General features: G+C 45.6%; 1 protein-coding gene across 1 annotated transcript in view; it reads left to right on the top strand.

Annotated features, from left to right (window-relative positions):
• Positions 1-15,595, top strand: part of dpa (disc proliferation abnormal) — an 84,439-nt gene that overhangs the window by 53,095 nt on the left and 15,749 nt on the right. The window contains exons 15-16 of the mRNA XM_084589910.1: positions 5,765-5,867; positions 10,843-11,019. Of these exons, the coding sequence (XP_084446036.1) occupies positions 5,765-5,867; positions 10,843-11,019 (280 nt within the window). The remainder of the gene's footprint in view (positions 1-5,764; positions 5,868-10,842; positions 11,020-15,595) is intronic.

Here is a 15,595-nt window from a genome sequence, read left to right as displayed (position 1 = left end):
GCAGCAGACCGCGTGCTTCCGTTGATTGATACATGCAAAGATAAACGGTTCCCGCCAAAAAAAAAAAAAGCCTGCCGCTTCTTAACGTCCGCAGCCGCCATATCTTACGCTACGTCGCGTGTACTGCACAACGATAAGAAAGGATGACTCTCGCAAAAAAGAGAACAACAGAGAGAGCTGCCGTTTCTTAACGTCCGCAGGCGCCATAGCCATGTCAGCCGCCGCGCGCAGAGGGTTCGCAACACACGCTGGAGAAAGCGTCCGACGTCTGTCTGAAAACGGGCTGAGCTGGCTTGGCACATGCGTAGCGCGTGCTGATGGAGAGAGATAGCTCGGCAAAAGAATGGGCACACCCACGCACATGGCTTGCAAACGTCATGTGTTGGCACGCGGGAAACAATAACTGCAGATGCGCGCGCCTTTGGGGAATGGGCGCGGCGCTGTCCAGAACTGTCCCCTCTCATTCCTTCCGCGCGTGGCTTGAAGACGTCACGCGGCAAACGGCCAAGCGTGATGCGATCGTCTTTGTGGAAGGCACACTTTCCAGTGCGTGGTGCGGAGTTCGATATATCGAACGACCGGTGAAATTGAGTTTGATATATGACGCGGCTTTCCTATACTTTTACATGGGATTTTCAAGGGGATATTCCGTGAGTTCGATATAACCAAAATTCGATATAACCGGGTTCGACTGTATTACACCGCGCTTGGGGCGGGCGTCATGGTCGCAGCAGCTGACGGCGTGCTTTCGCTGATTCATACATGCAAGGATAAACGATAAAAAAAAATAAATTAAAATAAGCCTGCTGCTTCTTAACGTCCGCAGCGGCCATATCTTACGCTACGCCGCGCGTACAGCACAACGATAAGAAAAGATGACTCGCAAAAAAAAAATAAACGGAGAGAGCTGCCGCTTCTTAACATCCGCAGGCACCATAGCCACGTCCGCCGCCGCGCCACCGCATGCAGAGGGTTCGCAACACACGCTGGAGAAAGACCGGCTGAGCTGGCTTGGTGCATGCATTGTGCGTGCTGAAGGAGAGAGATAGCTCGGCAAAAGAATGGGCACACCCACACACATGGCTTGCAAACGTCATGTGTTGGCGCGCCGGAAACGACAACTGCAGATGTGCGCGCCTTTGGGGAACGGGCGCGGCGCTGCCCAGACCAGCCGTCGCCGAACTGTCCTCTCTCATTCCTTCCGCGCATGGCTTGAAAATGTCACGCGGCAAACGGCCAAGGGTGATGTGATCGTCTTTGGGGAAGGCACACTTTCCAGTGCGTGGTGCGGAGTTTGATATATCGAACGACTGGGGAAATTGAGTTCGATATATGACGCGGCTTTCCTATACTTTTACATGGGATTTTCAAGGGGATATATCGTGAGTTCGATATAACCAAAATTCGATATATCCGGGTTCGATATAACTGGGTTCGACTGTATATTTATGGCATCAACAATAGGGAGGTTTAGAATATGGTACCCCTACCGCTTAGGGGGACAGGGTAATAGCGCGGGTGACAGTAGGAGCGCAATTCTCTATTATAGTGCGCACGCTCCTATCCCACTTACGGATAGGGTCGTCGCCATATTCTAAAGCTCGCTAATGATCACTCAATTGCACAGCCCAAAAGGCGAGGATCAAAAGAACACAAGACAGGCGCCGACTTCAACTAAGGTTCATTGACGAAGTCTGTAGAAATAATGCCATTCGCATTTCCTTTTCACTCGTACTAAGATTGCACTGTGCAATCATGTTGACACCCTGTTTTATTTGTGTTCGGTCAAGCTAGCCTACTGCAGTCCAGTCCAACCTCCTCACGCTCGGCGGGTAGGAGCAATCGGGTTCGTGGCTCTACAGCGGAAACTATACTTCCTCTCACAAGATATCTGCAGCACTGTGAAAGGCAGAGGAGCTCTTTCAATTGTGCTCCTAAGTGCCTCTCGCCTGTGCGCACTATAATAGAGAATTGTGCTCCTACTGCCACCCCCGCCAATTTGGGGGGGCGATAGGCGCTTAGGAGCGCAATTGCTGTGCTGTGCTGTGCTGCAAACATATTGTGAGACAAAGTATAGGCAAGAGAGGGAAGCTCTTGTCCCATTGTCGGGGCGCGTATTGTTCGAAGTAGTGGTGCGGTGGAGTGAAGATGGGAGTTCAATGGGGCAGCCCATGCTGCGCAGGACGGGGACAAAATTCCTCCCCTTCTCTGCCTGGACTCTGCTGCGGAGTCGCAAAAACCTTTGAAAGTCCAAGCAGCAACACAAGAAAAGCGTTCAGGCAGCGCAAGTCGAGAGGGCTGGGTGGCTGGGTACTCATTCCTCAGTCATGGATTAGTGGCGTAACCTGGTGGCAGAATCTGAACTACTTCCAAGATGGTGACTGTAGAACCGCCATCTTAAAGGGCCAAGCGTTCAGATTCGCATTTTTGGAACACTGTAACGTGCGAATTAGGCGGTATTTTTCAACCAAAATTTGCAGATAGTTGCGGAAACATATCTGGACCGCAAAAAGGAAGAAATAAAAAAATCAGATTTGTAGACCGATCTTCGGCCGCAGAGAGCCGTGTCCCCTCTTAAACTCGGTACGCGGGATGCACATCTCCTCCGTGACAGCGCGCGTCTTTGTTTCAATGTCATTGTAGCAAACACTCAGGCTCTTGCTTCTCTTGTCGTGAACCCAATCTCGAAACGCCTCCTCAACGGCAGGGTATTACCCAATCTTGAACCGCCTCCTCAACGGCAGGGTATTGTCCGGAGTTCGGCCTGCAAAAGGAACGGCGTGTAGCAGCACACGCAAAAAGCTAACTTCTTTGTTTTCTCCAGCCTCTCATGCACTTTTCTGAGACATCGAACTTCCATCCTGCTTCGACGTTGTTTTCCAACTCTGCGTACGGGATGACTTGCCGCTTGAAAGCAGCGCTGTACTGTTGCCGAGGTTGCGGCGGCATCTTGCAAGGCGTCCGTCGAGTAACACAAACCACACACACCGCTGTTAGCTGTCACGTCGGCTAGAGTCCAGGCGGTGCGACGAGAAGAAATGGTGAAAGGCACACAACGTTGCACAACACGCGAAAATGCTTCTCGGCTCACGTGACTGGTCACGTGTGGTCGTTTTGGATTGGATTGGATTTGTAGCTGTCCCACCTGTCCCACTTGTATCAAACATTGCCAGCCCGCCCGGCTTTGGCTGTTTTTTCGTGGAACGCCTACGGTTTGTCGATAACAAGTTGCTATCGTATTAAAGCAAACTTTTGGTGCATATCTCAATTATATTCGTTTTTTTTTTTTTTAAGCAGATCCACTTTCGTATTGTGTCTGACAGCTTTTATAAAATTACGAGCGCACGGGGCGTGATCTTCGCGACTCGGTCGAAATTACTTTTGGCCCCGCATTTAAGCCGAATTTAAGACTCCGTATATGCGTATATGCGCTAATAGAATCAGGACAACCTTAGACTGCAATCAAGCAAAGGATCAAGCAGGGTTTCGGAAACGGTACTCTACTATCGATCATATCCATACCATCAATCAGGTGATAGAAAAATGCGCGGAATATAACCAGCCCTTATACATAGCATTCATTGATTACGAAAAAGCATTTGACTCAGTTGAAACCTCGGCGGTGATGCAGGCATTGCGAAATCAGGGGGTAGACGAGCCGTACGTGAAAGTGCTGGAAGATATATATAGTGGCTGCACAGCAACCATAGTTCTGCATAAAGAAAGTAACAAAATTCCCATAAAGAAAGGTGTTAGGCAAGGAGACACAATCTCCCCAGTACTATTCACAGCTTGTTTAGAGGAAGTATTCAGAGACTTGGAATGGGAGCAGTTAGGGATAAGGGTAGATGGAGAATACCTCAGTAATCTGCGATTTGCTGATGACATTGCCTTGCTAAGCAACTCGGGAGATGAACTGCAAATAATGATTGATGACCTAGACAGGAAAAGTAGAAAGGTAGGCTTGAAAATCAATATGCAGAAGACTAAGGTAATGTTCAACAGCGTCGGGAAGGAACAGGAGTTTACATTAGGTAGCGAAATACTGGAAGTAGTAGGCGAATATATCTACTTAGGACAGGTAGTAACCGCAGATCCGGACAATGAAAAGGAAATAACAAAAAGAATAAGATTGGGATGGAGCGCATTTGGCAAGCACTCGCAGATTATGACTAGCAGCTTACCGGTATCGCTCAAGAGGAAAGTATACAACAGTTGCATCTTGCCTGTACTCACCTATGGGGCTGAAACGTGGAGGCTAACCAAGAGAGTTCTACTTAAGTTGAGGACAACCCAGAGGGCTATGGAACGAAAAATGGTAGGGGTAACATTAAGAGATAGAAAGCGTGCAGAGTGGGTCAGAGAAATAACTCAAGTTAACGACATTCTAGTGGAAATTAAGAAGAAGAAATGGACATGGGCAGGACATGTAGTGCGAAGAGAGGATAACCGATGGTCGCTGAGGGTAACAAACTGGATTCCAAGGGAAGGAAAGCGTAGCAGGGGGCGGCAGAAAGTTAGGTGGGCGGATGAGATTAAGAAGTTCGCAGGGGTCAAGTGGATGCAGCTAGCACAGAACGGGGTTAAGTGGAGAGATATGGGAGAGGCCTTCGCCCTGCAGTGGGTATAATCAGGCTGATGATGATGATGATGATATGCGTCGACCCCCCAACTTTTGGAAGGACATTTAAAGAAAAAAAAGGTCGACTTATATGCGGCAATATACGGTAATTAGTCATGGTATGTAATGGTTTTGCCATGTATCGCAATCATGCACCATTATAAATCACACATCATAATTGCCACTATACACACCATTACATAGTGCCATGGCCCTGGTTTGATATCGGACAACACAGAATTTGCGACGACGAGTTATGCCAGCACTTTAAAGCTAACACAGGTTGAGCACTTCTCATATGCATGTTAAATTTGCTGAAAAGGAAACAGTGCGAACACAGTGCCTGCGTTATTCGTTCCTCGCTTTGTCCTGTGTTTGCGCTGTTACCTCTTCAGCAACATTAAACCAACTATCCCGCAACGACACCCTCATGCTAAATTTACTGCTTTTCATTTTTCCTTGTTCCTATTTTGGGCTCTTTGCACAGAATGTGAGGCCAGTTTCTGTTACTGTGTTTATCTGCATCCTTATGATTGCGCCTATGCTGGACCTGATGGCACACATTGGATATTGTCGTGGCGGCTACTGTTGTGTGGAACAGTGTGTGGGATAAAAATTTTTTGGTCAGCATCCTGTACCTGCAACAGTCTTGTTTATCTCATTAGGACTGTTCCCATTGACGTGCCTCTAGGTGCAGTCTTTGTTAAATGTTTTGAGCCCACAGGATTTGCTTTTGAGCTCCACCATGTTGCTCGTAATGCATTTCTGGTCTTCCAAACCTTCTGAAGGCAAGAAAATTTTTCGTCCTGCCTCTTTCAGCAGGTAGGACTTTCACGAACGCTAAAGGAGCCCCATTGCACCGCTCAAAGGCAAAGCCTCTAGGCCCTATAATCTTTTGACAAAGGCTGTACATGCGGGCGAGCTATTTGAAATATGTGCCTGATTTACAATCGCTACCAAATGTATTTTACTATGAGCTGTACTTTTGAGTCTAAAAATGTATCCTATGCAGATGTAGGCAGTTACACTACATAAATGTAGGTGATTATTTGCAGTTTCCTGGAGTTTTATATAATAAGAAATAAGATTTCACTGTATCTGTGGGTCTACATTTAGGGTAATGTTTCGTTGTGATCCATGCAGCGCCGAGCATATATGAAAATGAGGACATTAAGAAGGGAATCCTGCTGCAGCTCTTCGGTGGCACTCGGAAGGACTTTGCTGACAGTGGCAGAGGAAAGTTCAGGTACGTTGTGCTAGGTCATTTGCACAAGCATTGAATGTAACGTATTGTGACATTAAGCCACCTGATTACGTTGTTGCACGCATGTGATTTGACAGAAGCACTGGAACTGTAGCCTTGTAATACAGTAGACTCCTTCTGAAACGAATTTAAAGAACCCCTTAAATGCTACCTGCATTAAAATGGCTCCTGGCGACCACTCACAACCAATTTGGAGACACATTTCTGCGTGTGGTGCTCACAAGCCTCACTTATGACATAGTTCGGAATTGTTGGGCGCGCAAGTGCCGTATTTTTTATGGATAAGCCCTTTTTTTTTTGTGTGTGGGAAATCTTTGTGTACGCAGCTTCAGAAAGTTCGACTAATATATAAAAATATATATATATAATATACAAAATGCGACTAATATATAACAAGAAGGGATGTGCCAGCACTTGCGATATCTTTTGCTATGCCCAGTAATCATGTTTGGAAAGCAAATCAATTTCAGAAGGCAAAAACTCTCAAGTTACTATAAAATTTTATCTTATGAGTAAAATCGCTCTTTCTCCAGTATCGAATTTTTGTATAATGTGTGTAATGGCTGCACTCAAGTGATAGCCACACTCCTAGCTTTGTTAAGACAATCGGGAAGAAAGTATGCAGTAGAACCTCGCTCATACATTCCCAGTGTATACAATTTCCCGTTTGATATGGTCAAAATCGCGGGCAGTAAAACATCTCCCATAGGGTTGCACTATTTTTCTCCCAGTTGATACATTTCCGAATGAGACTATTTTCTGGTTACTGCATTCGAAGTTTTGACGAGTTGTGGTTGTATAATATGTTTTGCAATCAACTGTACATTTGTAACGAGCGCTTGCAACATGAAAAACTGACCAGCGGCGCTCACCCACTACAGTTCCTTTCCTGCTGTGCTTATGTGCAAAGGGACGAAGCATCAAAAAAAGCCAGCAAGCCAACATACGAGGCTCCAGTTCCCCCAGAAACATGACTTCATGAAGAGCAGTGCGGTAGCTTTTTTGTGGTGCCTTATGGGAATAGGAGGGAATCATTTGGTAACTACAACTATTCGCTTGAATACGAGTGGGCCGGGTCTAGGGCACACAGCATGAGTAAAAACGCAACAACTGGAAGCCATCACGATGGCTTCTTTACGTGTCACTGGTAGAAGGTGCAAAGAGTCTGGAAACAACCATGGAAGCGATCCTGGCTCGTTGTTACCTTTTACAAACCGTATTTGTTAATACAGTCGACGACTGATTTTTTGGACACCCAATTTTTAGGATATGCTTGATTATTCGGACTTTTTTCCAGCCCCAGGACATACCTTATAAAGTCAATGTATTACGCTGCTCAAAATTTTGGACACTCTAAAGAGAGCTATTCGATTTTTTGGACATTCCAAGCATCAGCCGGGCCAATTGCCACTCATTTTTAGCAGTGTCGCCGCCATCTTGTTTACTTTTTCCTTCGATAGCCTCAAAACCGGTGCCGGCCTTGCATGCTGCTCCTCAGCTAAACTGGCGCTAGATCGAGGCTATACAGTTAAACCTCGGCATAACGAAGTTCCAAGGTGTACATAACATAATGCCCATTGGAAACCATGTATATTTTATCTCGATATAACGAAGTAAATGTTTCTGTAAATCAGACAGAGGCGACAGCGGCCATGGGAAAAGCGTTGCCAATGCGCGAGACTTGTGTAACCCATGCGGACGGGCCTCTCGGGGCGCGCGGCATTCGCTCTCTACCAGCAAGCAAGAGATAAGCGATAAGCTGCTAAAGTATCGCGTCCCCACCTCCTGTGTTTTGTTTTTGTTTTTCTCTCTCTGTCTTTTTGCTTCGTCACAGAGGACGAGAGCGGCGGCTCCATAAGGTACCCCCCCCCCCCCTCTCGTGGATTCTCCTCTACGACTCTCCTTCGCTTTGATTTCCCGCGTGCGTTGGCGCCATGAGTGGTTGTAAGCGGAAAGCGCTTTCACTCGAGCAAAAAGCGGCAATTCTGGAAGCCGTTTTGAAAGGTGAGAAAAAGAAAGACTTCGCAGCTCGATTTGGCATATCTCAGAGTATGCTTTCAACAATCTTGAAGGCCAAGGACTCTATCCTCAGCTCTGCAAAGTGTGGCACGAGCGCCGAGCATAAGCGATTGAGGACGGCTACCTACAGAGATATTGACAGGGCTGTGTTCTCCTGGTTTATGGACGTCAGAGCAAAATGTGCCAGTAAGTGGGGCAATTTTGCAGCAGAAAGCTAAGGACTGTGGTTGCCTGCTTGACAGGGATGCCTTCAAGGCTAGCAGTGGTTGGCTCCATCGTTTCAAGTCCTGTTACGGGATTGTGGGACGGGTACTCTGCGGGGAGTCGACGTCGGCCAACGCGCCTCAAGCCGCTACTTGGCTGGAGAAAAAAATGCCAAGAATACTGACAAGGTACCAGCCATCAGAGGTGTGCAATGCGGATGAAACTGGATTTTTTTATCAAATGCTACCAAATTGGACTCTAGCACTGAAAGGGGATTGCTGTCATAGCGGAAAGCATAGCGAGCTGGGCATCACAGCTCTTCTCTGCGTAAACATGGATGCCACCGACAAGCGGGTGCCGCTTGTGATTGGCAGAAGTAAGAAGCCGCAATGTTTTAAGAACGCTCGGAAGATGGAAGTTGAGTACACTTCGAACAAGAAGGCATGGATGTCTTGCGACATCTTCCGTGACTGGCTCCAGGCGTTTGACAAGGAAATGGAGCGTGATGGCCGCAGTGTTTGCCTCTTGGTGGACAATTGTTCCGCCCATCACGTTGACGACTTGGAGCTGAAAATGTCGAGCTGCGGTTTTTCCCGCCGAACTGTACTTCGCTGATTCAGTCGCTCGACCAGGGAATAATAAAGTGTGAAGCGTGCGCATCGTCGTCGGTTGATCGACAAGCTACTGCTCAATCTCCACCTGAAAGTCCGCATCAAAGTGGACATTTTTCAAGCTTTGGAGATGTTCGCTGCATCTTGGAAGGCGACGTCGAAGGACGTGATTCAGAACTGTTTTCGGAAGGCTGGGTTTGAGAACATTGCAGCTGGAACGAGTGCCCCTGAAGAACGCGGCGGCGCCGAGGCAAATGAAGGAGCTCCGTTTGCTGCCCATGCACTTGGATACGATGAGGGAGACAATCAGGCCGGCCTCGAAGAAGCATGGAGATGCCTGGAAAGTGACTGGGCCGTTCTCGACGGTGTCGCTATGGAGGACTTCCTCTACAGCTACTGAGGAAGTGACGGACGACTCGATCGTGCAAGACGTGTGGGGAAACACGCAGGAGGACCCAGGCAGTGACACTGACGCCGAAGACGGCGAAGCCCTAAGCAACCGTGCAGTGCTTGACACAATTGACGTGCTATGGTGCTACGCGAGTTTAACAGGACAGCAAGACGCAATGTAATCCCTGTGGGCCTATGAACGCACTACGAGGCCATCTCTGATAGCTAAGCAGACGCAAAAGAAAGTCACGGACTACTTTCAGAGGAAATAAAAACGAAGTCCTTACAACTGGCTTTAGTAATGTTTCCGCATGCTAGGCACGGAATTTCGATACAACGAAATTTCATTATAACAAAGTAAACTGCTGATTTTTACGACTTCTTTATATCGAGGTTTAATTGTATTATTTGCCTAGCAGCTTTCTCTTCCGGAACATCGCTGCTTGCTGCCGGAGTGCTTTTTTTTTTTTTCTTTTAGCTTGATCGCTTGAATTGAATCGCCTTCAGTTCTTCAAGAATCTGTTTCCGGATTTTATAAGCAGCTGCTTTTTTTTTTTTTTTTTTTTTTTTTTTTTTTTTTTTTTTTCTCTATTTCTTTCTTGCAACACGGCAGTGAGAAGGCACTCTACGGAGCCTGTGTTGTGATCTGGTGGTGGTGTGCCTCGACAGTGGGAAAACCTACTCTGTCAATTTGCTTGGAGCACTTAGTATGCTCGCTAATGCGTGGAAGTCTGTGGCACCCACAACGCTGCGCAATTGCTTCTGCCACGCGGGATTTGTGCTAAATGACGAGTCGGCTGCCTTGGATGAGGAGAGCGTCGTCGAGCAGCTGTCAGGCAGTGAGCAGCTCATTGACGACCTTCGCACTGCAGGTGTCGAAATTCCATTGACCGTCTCGTTTTCAGAGTTCACAGACGTGGACCATGAGTTGGAACTGTGCGCTGGGTTCACAGATACAGAAATTATTCTCCGAGTGCTTTCGGAGTCCGAGAGCGACGGCGGCGATGACTCAACTGAACTGCAGTAGCGCAGCCAACGCAAGCTGAGCTGAAGCAAGCGGTCACAACCCTTTCGTCGGCTTACGGCGGCACTACAACTCTCACCAAAATTCAAGCGGACCTGTTAGCACGGATGCGGAATGTGGCGCATAAAAGCATTCATGACTTTTTCCAGCCTCAAAGTCAATAATAAGCAATAAATTGAGCTTTTTTGGTGCATATTTGTTTTTTCGGACTGCCCGATGTTTCGGACATTTTGGCGGTTCGTTGAGAGTCCGAAAAATCGGTCGTCGACTGTAAATCTCTTTTGGACTTACGACAGCGCAAATGCAGACAGAATTCTGCGAGAGCTACAAAAGGAGCTGTGCATACTGGATATCTATAAATGCTTATCTATACATTTATGCAGTGAAAGTCTCAATTTGAAATGTCTTTGTATCTCATTCAACAGTTAATGTTTTCCCCGAATGTTTTTTTTTTTTCACATATTCTTTAAAAAATGTATTAACAAGGTTTTACTGTATTTAAAAATTAGATGAATAAAAGCTTCACCAATAATTTCAAGGTGTGCAGTGCCATCTACACGCTGCCCAATTCTATATGTTTTGTATGTAATGTACTTTTCTATGGTTTTACTCAGGTTTTTCAAGGGGGTAATCTGAGCCCAACTGTATTTGCATCAGCTGCATTTTGTGAGAAAAATCAATCTCTGTTGTCCTCGTTTCTTGTGTGTAGGTCTGAAATCAACATCCTTCTGTGTGGTGATCCTGGCACAAGCAAATCTCAGCTCCTGCAGTATGTGTACCACTTGGTACCACGTGGCCAGTACACGTCTGGAAAGGGCTCAAGCGCCGTGGGCCTTACTGCTTATGTCACGAAAGACCCTGAAACCAAGCAGCTGGTCTTGCAAACGTACGCAGAAACTCTTCATCAATATTTTTTAATACAGTGCAGTCCACTTATAACAACATTGAGGAAACCAGAAAATTCTATCGTTATAACAGATTATTGTTACCTTATTTACTCGAATGTAACGCAAGGGGCAACTTCGTATATGGCCCAATGGGGAAATAATGAAGCCATAAATGTAACACTAGATAAGCACTCAAAAATGTACCTCTTAATAGGCATTGTGACCCTTGCAGTCTGATCAAAAACGCTCATTCGTCGTCATCTTCTGAGGCTGAGCTCCCGGAAACAGAATCCTCCTTTTCACTCTTGCCTTCCCAGATTTCATTAGAAGCCTTTGCAGTCAGGCTCACATTTAAAAATCGCCTCCCGTTGCATCCGCCACTCACAGATGGTAGATTAACATCTGGCCGTCAAGCTGCCACAGAATTTGATTTCTTCTACTATCAGAATAGTTTTATTTTAGAGCGAGCATCTGATGGTGCAAGGCGCGTTGCCATCTTGTGAAATGCAATAACAGAAGCAATCTCCAGAATGTTTGCTTGAAAATTTTCCCCGCTTAATTATCACACCCCTAAAGGGGGGACCCTGGTCTTAAGACAATATTTTTTATTTACTGGTAGAATTTGATGAAAGTTGCACCATTTATGCAGCTTTTTGTGCTGATTTTAAATATGCACAATAATTATATGTAAGCCATTTAGTTCTGAAGATATTGAGCTATTATGTTCTTTGTTTGGAGGTGAGCTGTCAGTAAAACTACAGGAGTTATAATGGAAACTGATGTATCAAATCAATTTAGAACACACAGAGAATTCAAAAATCAAGATTGAATGTCCTGGTTTCATTTTAACCAAAGTTACAGCTTGTCAAAGTTCAGCGACCAAAAAGCCACCTTGGCACTCCATAAAACGTGTAATTTTTTAAAACTTTCCTCATTAAATGCCACAAATTCATTTATATTTTTGCATTGTACATGAGTTTACCTTTCTGGTGCAAAAGTAATTATAGCAATATCATAAGTAGAACCAGAGATATCGCACCTCCAAACATGTACCGTCCTCAATATTTTGATTTTAAGAAATTGAAAACCGTGTTGATAAATTTTTGAAGCACCAAAGCTACCAGTAACTTATTAAAGTGGGTTCTGACTAGCTTCTGATGTCAATGCATCATTTACCATCAATATAATTCGCCCTCAAAGAATAAAATTTCTGGCGAACGGAACGCATGGTCCGGAGCCCGCCACCAAGACGAGTGCGTTTTCATCGTGACCTCCTCAAAAGTTGGTGCCAAGTTCTGGTGCGCGATCACCATTCTCACGTTCATGCTGTAAACGCAGTCGGCCTGCAGCTAATGATAAGTGACCGTTGCTCGTCTTGAACCGCGTAGCATTCAGAATAAAATTTTTTTCGACAAGATTTGGGATTCCGCGGAATCTTCTCTATGTTCCGCGTGTCGCGAGACGCTGCTTCGCGACTGCCGCTGCGGCTGGTTGCGGCACTGCCCCACAGGGCGATCTATCCCGGCATTGAAAGCTACACTTGCTCATCTGCACCATCACGATTCTGTACGCGGCAGATCGTGCCGCTCCTCTCTGTCGCACTGAGCACGACCGGCTATGCTACGCTGTTATCAGGCCATCGCTGAGCGTTGGCGCTTCGTCATTGATTGCAGATAACCAGATGCGGCGATGCAGCCTCCCTGGCGCGTTTATCTCCTCTCGCTACTTTTTTTCTAGGCTAATAACGAAGTGTGAATCTTAATATTGCGCATTTCGCGATGTGGTTGCGATGAGGGAACGGCGCTAAGCCGGCTAGGCTTAAAGGAGAGATCTTTTCAAAATGGTGCCGGAACGCGAGCAGTTGACACTGCCAGCCAACCAAACCTCGCCATTTTGCTCACGTGCGGTGGGAATCCAATAGCGGGGCGTGTTTCACGTGATTTTGTTCCTTTGTTTTCCGCTTCGGTGGGCTCACTCATGGTCACCAATCGAGATATAGGAATGGCCTGAATCGCGATCTTTCGAACGACACCAAGATTATGCCTGCAGATCGCGTATTTCTCGAACTGCGGGAGATCGAAATTCGGCGCGATTTGATCTCAGTTTAAAGGGTCACACGCGCAGATGCTCGTCTTTGGAACGCTATAACACACAAATTAGGCGATATTTTTCAACGAAACTTCGGAGATAGCTGCGGAAAGATCTCAGAATCGCGAAAACAAGATGATTGAAAATCTGATTTTCTGACCGATTTTCGGCTGCAAAGACCCGGGTCCCCTCTTAACTTCACATTGATTTTCCGCGAAAAAATGGAAGTATGATGTGAGTAAATATGTTAAATCCCAAGAATTTGATCGTTATAAGTGATATATCATTATATCTGCTATTGTTATAATTGTACTGCACTCTATGTTGCTTTATATCATTTTGCTAACTTTTTATTGTGGGTCCTTTGAATTCAAGTTCTGCACATACTTCACACTAGTGCTTAGTCTATAATTCATAAGCTACTGATTCATGTTTTGTGTGTTTTCTGGTGATATTTTTATTGAGGCAGAACATTATTACCAAATTTACTCGAATGTAACGCGAGATAAGCGCTTGGGAAAGTATCTTTAATAGATAATATGGCCATTGCAGTATAATCAAAAACGCTCATTCATCATCGTTATCGGAGGCCGAGTTCTCGGAAGCACAGTCTTCCTTTTCACTCTTGTCCTCCCAGACGATCCGGGAGCCTTTGCTACCAGGCTCACATTTAAAAATCGCCTCCTGTTGCATCCGCCACCCACGTAAGGTAGATTAGCAACGTCTAGCAAGCTGCCACAGAATTTCCAATTCCTTCTGCTATCACAATAATAGCCTTTTTGAGGTGAGCATTGTACCGTGCACAGCACGTTGCCATCGTGCGAAATGCAATAACAACAGAAGTGACCACGCTAATCCACTGCAAAAGATGTGACAAGCATGTGGTCAAGGGACAGCGATGCTTCTGAGCCCACAAGAAAAGGCGCAATGTTTTGACTTTGGATAGATTGGTATTTGGCTGATTTGGCATCCCTGGTACCCATGTTGCCAACATAACATCGTAAAACTGCAGAAACTGAAACCGAGTGATGGCTGATTCAATACGGCTGCACCCCGGCGCTGCTTTAGCCACCTGAATTGCAGTATTCGATTATAACGCGAGGGTAGACTTTGAGAGCCAAAAACCATGAAAAAAACTCGTTACATTCGAGTAAATACGGTATTCTCTTTTATTTTTTATTATATACAGTTAAAGGTCGCCAATTCGTACTTGCAGCACCTGGACAAAGTTCAGAGTATTCGATATTTGAATTATCAAATGGCCTCAAAATAAAACGCAAGGACTACTTTCATTGTGGTGGATTTATTTAGTAAAAAAAAAAAAGAATGGGTATTGGTCGCCTGCTTTCTACATAGGAACTGTGCGTCCATGACGTGGTAGATACGATGCCTGTTCACAGGTAGCCTGCATTGCTTGTGAGGCTTCACTGCCCAGCGTGCTGAACGGCACTTGGACTAGTCCAGATGTTCGGAGCAGTGGAAGACCCACGCGGATGGAAGCGCAGAAAATGCTCAGTTCTGCCAATGATAATCCGAAACACCGCACAACTGTGGCTGGTTAGTTGGCTAATCGCACTACAGGCTGGCACGAATGGCACGGAGCTCACAGAAGCAAAACCGAAATGTAGTCTGCCTATTATCTGAAACGAGGCCGTTTGTGTTTCATCACACTTGCGGTGGCGAGCACATCAGATGTGTGTGGTCAACTCCGCAACAAGCTGTTCAGGTTTGAGAAGTGCCACTTATTTTGGCCTGTAGCACTCCTCTGATGCCATGGCGTTACATGGGCATTGGCTTGAACTCTGCTAACAGTAAGACTCATCCATATTTCAGAATTAACATGAATTAACAAGCGTTTAGTTTGTCTCGGACATCGCGGGACACCAGGCTCAGCCAGGCCACCGCAGTGGTGCGCATTTCGAACTATTTGTGGTGGGATTTATTATGTATGTACTATGGTGCTTGGCTGAACTAAAGAGTGCAGTTTGAATTAACGAGCTTTCACTGTGTTTAGAAAGCAGGCAGTCTAACTACAAAACATTTCTGGCAGTTGTAACTCGGTAATGCACAGTGCTTGAGCAGTTTAACCTAATTTATCATAGTCATGTAATGGTTCCTTGTTCATGGACAGTATAAAACAATGATTAAATTTCTTTCAAATAGCCCTGAAATGCATTCAAAAGGGAAGTTCACGTTTATAGCACTCGAATCTTGACCAAAGCTGCTTCAATGCAATCTTGGTGCAAAGTTTTCTCAACCTGGACATGAAGCTTGTGACAGAAATATGTATGATAGCCGTCAATAGTTCATGTCTCATCGATACGTTTTTTCTTCTTTTTTTTTTCTAATTAAAAAAAAAAGAAAAGAAAAGTATTGTCCAGAAAAACTTATGATTAAATTGCTTTATTTAGGAATGTGCAACTGTTGAACGACATACAGGGGCTTTTATTAACACATCCCCGTGATTGTGGACCATATATTATTGGT

This window comes from Amblyomma maculatum, chromosome 1, assembly GCF_055883805.1.
Source record: "Amblyomma maculatum isolate TAMU_Amacu chromosome 1, ASM5588380v1, whole genome shotgun sequence".
In the NCBI taxonomy this organism is placed as follows: Eukaryota; Metazoa; Arthropoda; class Arachnida; order Ixodida; family Ixodidae; genus Amblyomma; species Amblyomma maculatum.
Note: the sequence above shows the minus strand (reverse complement) of the source record. Positions and strands in the feature narration are given on the sequence as shown.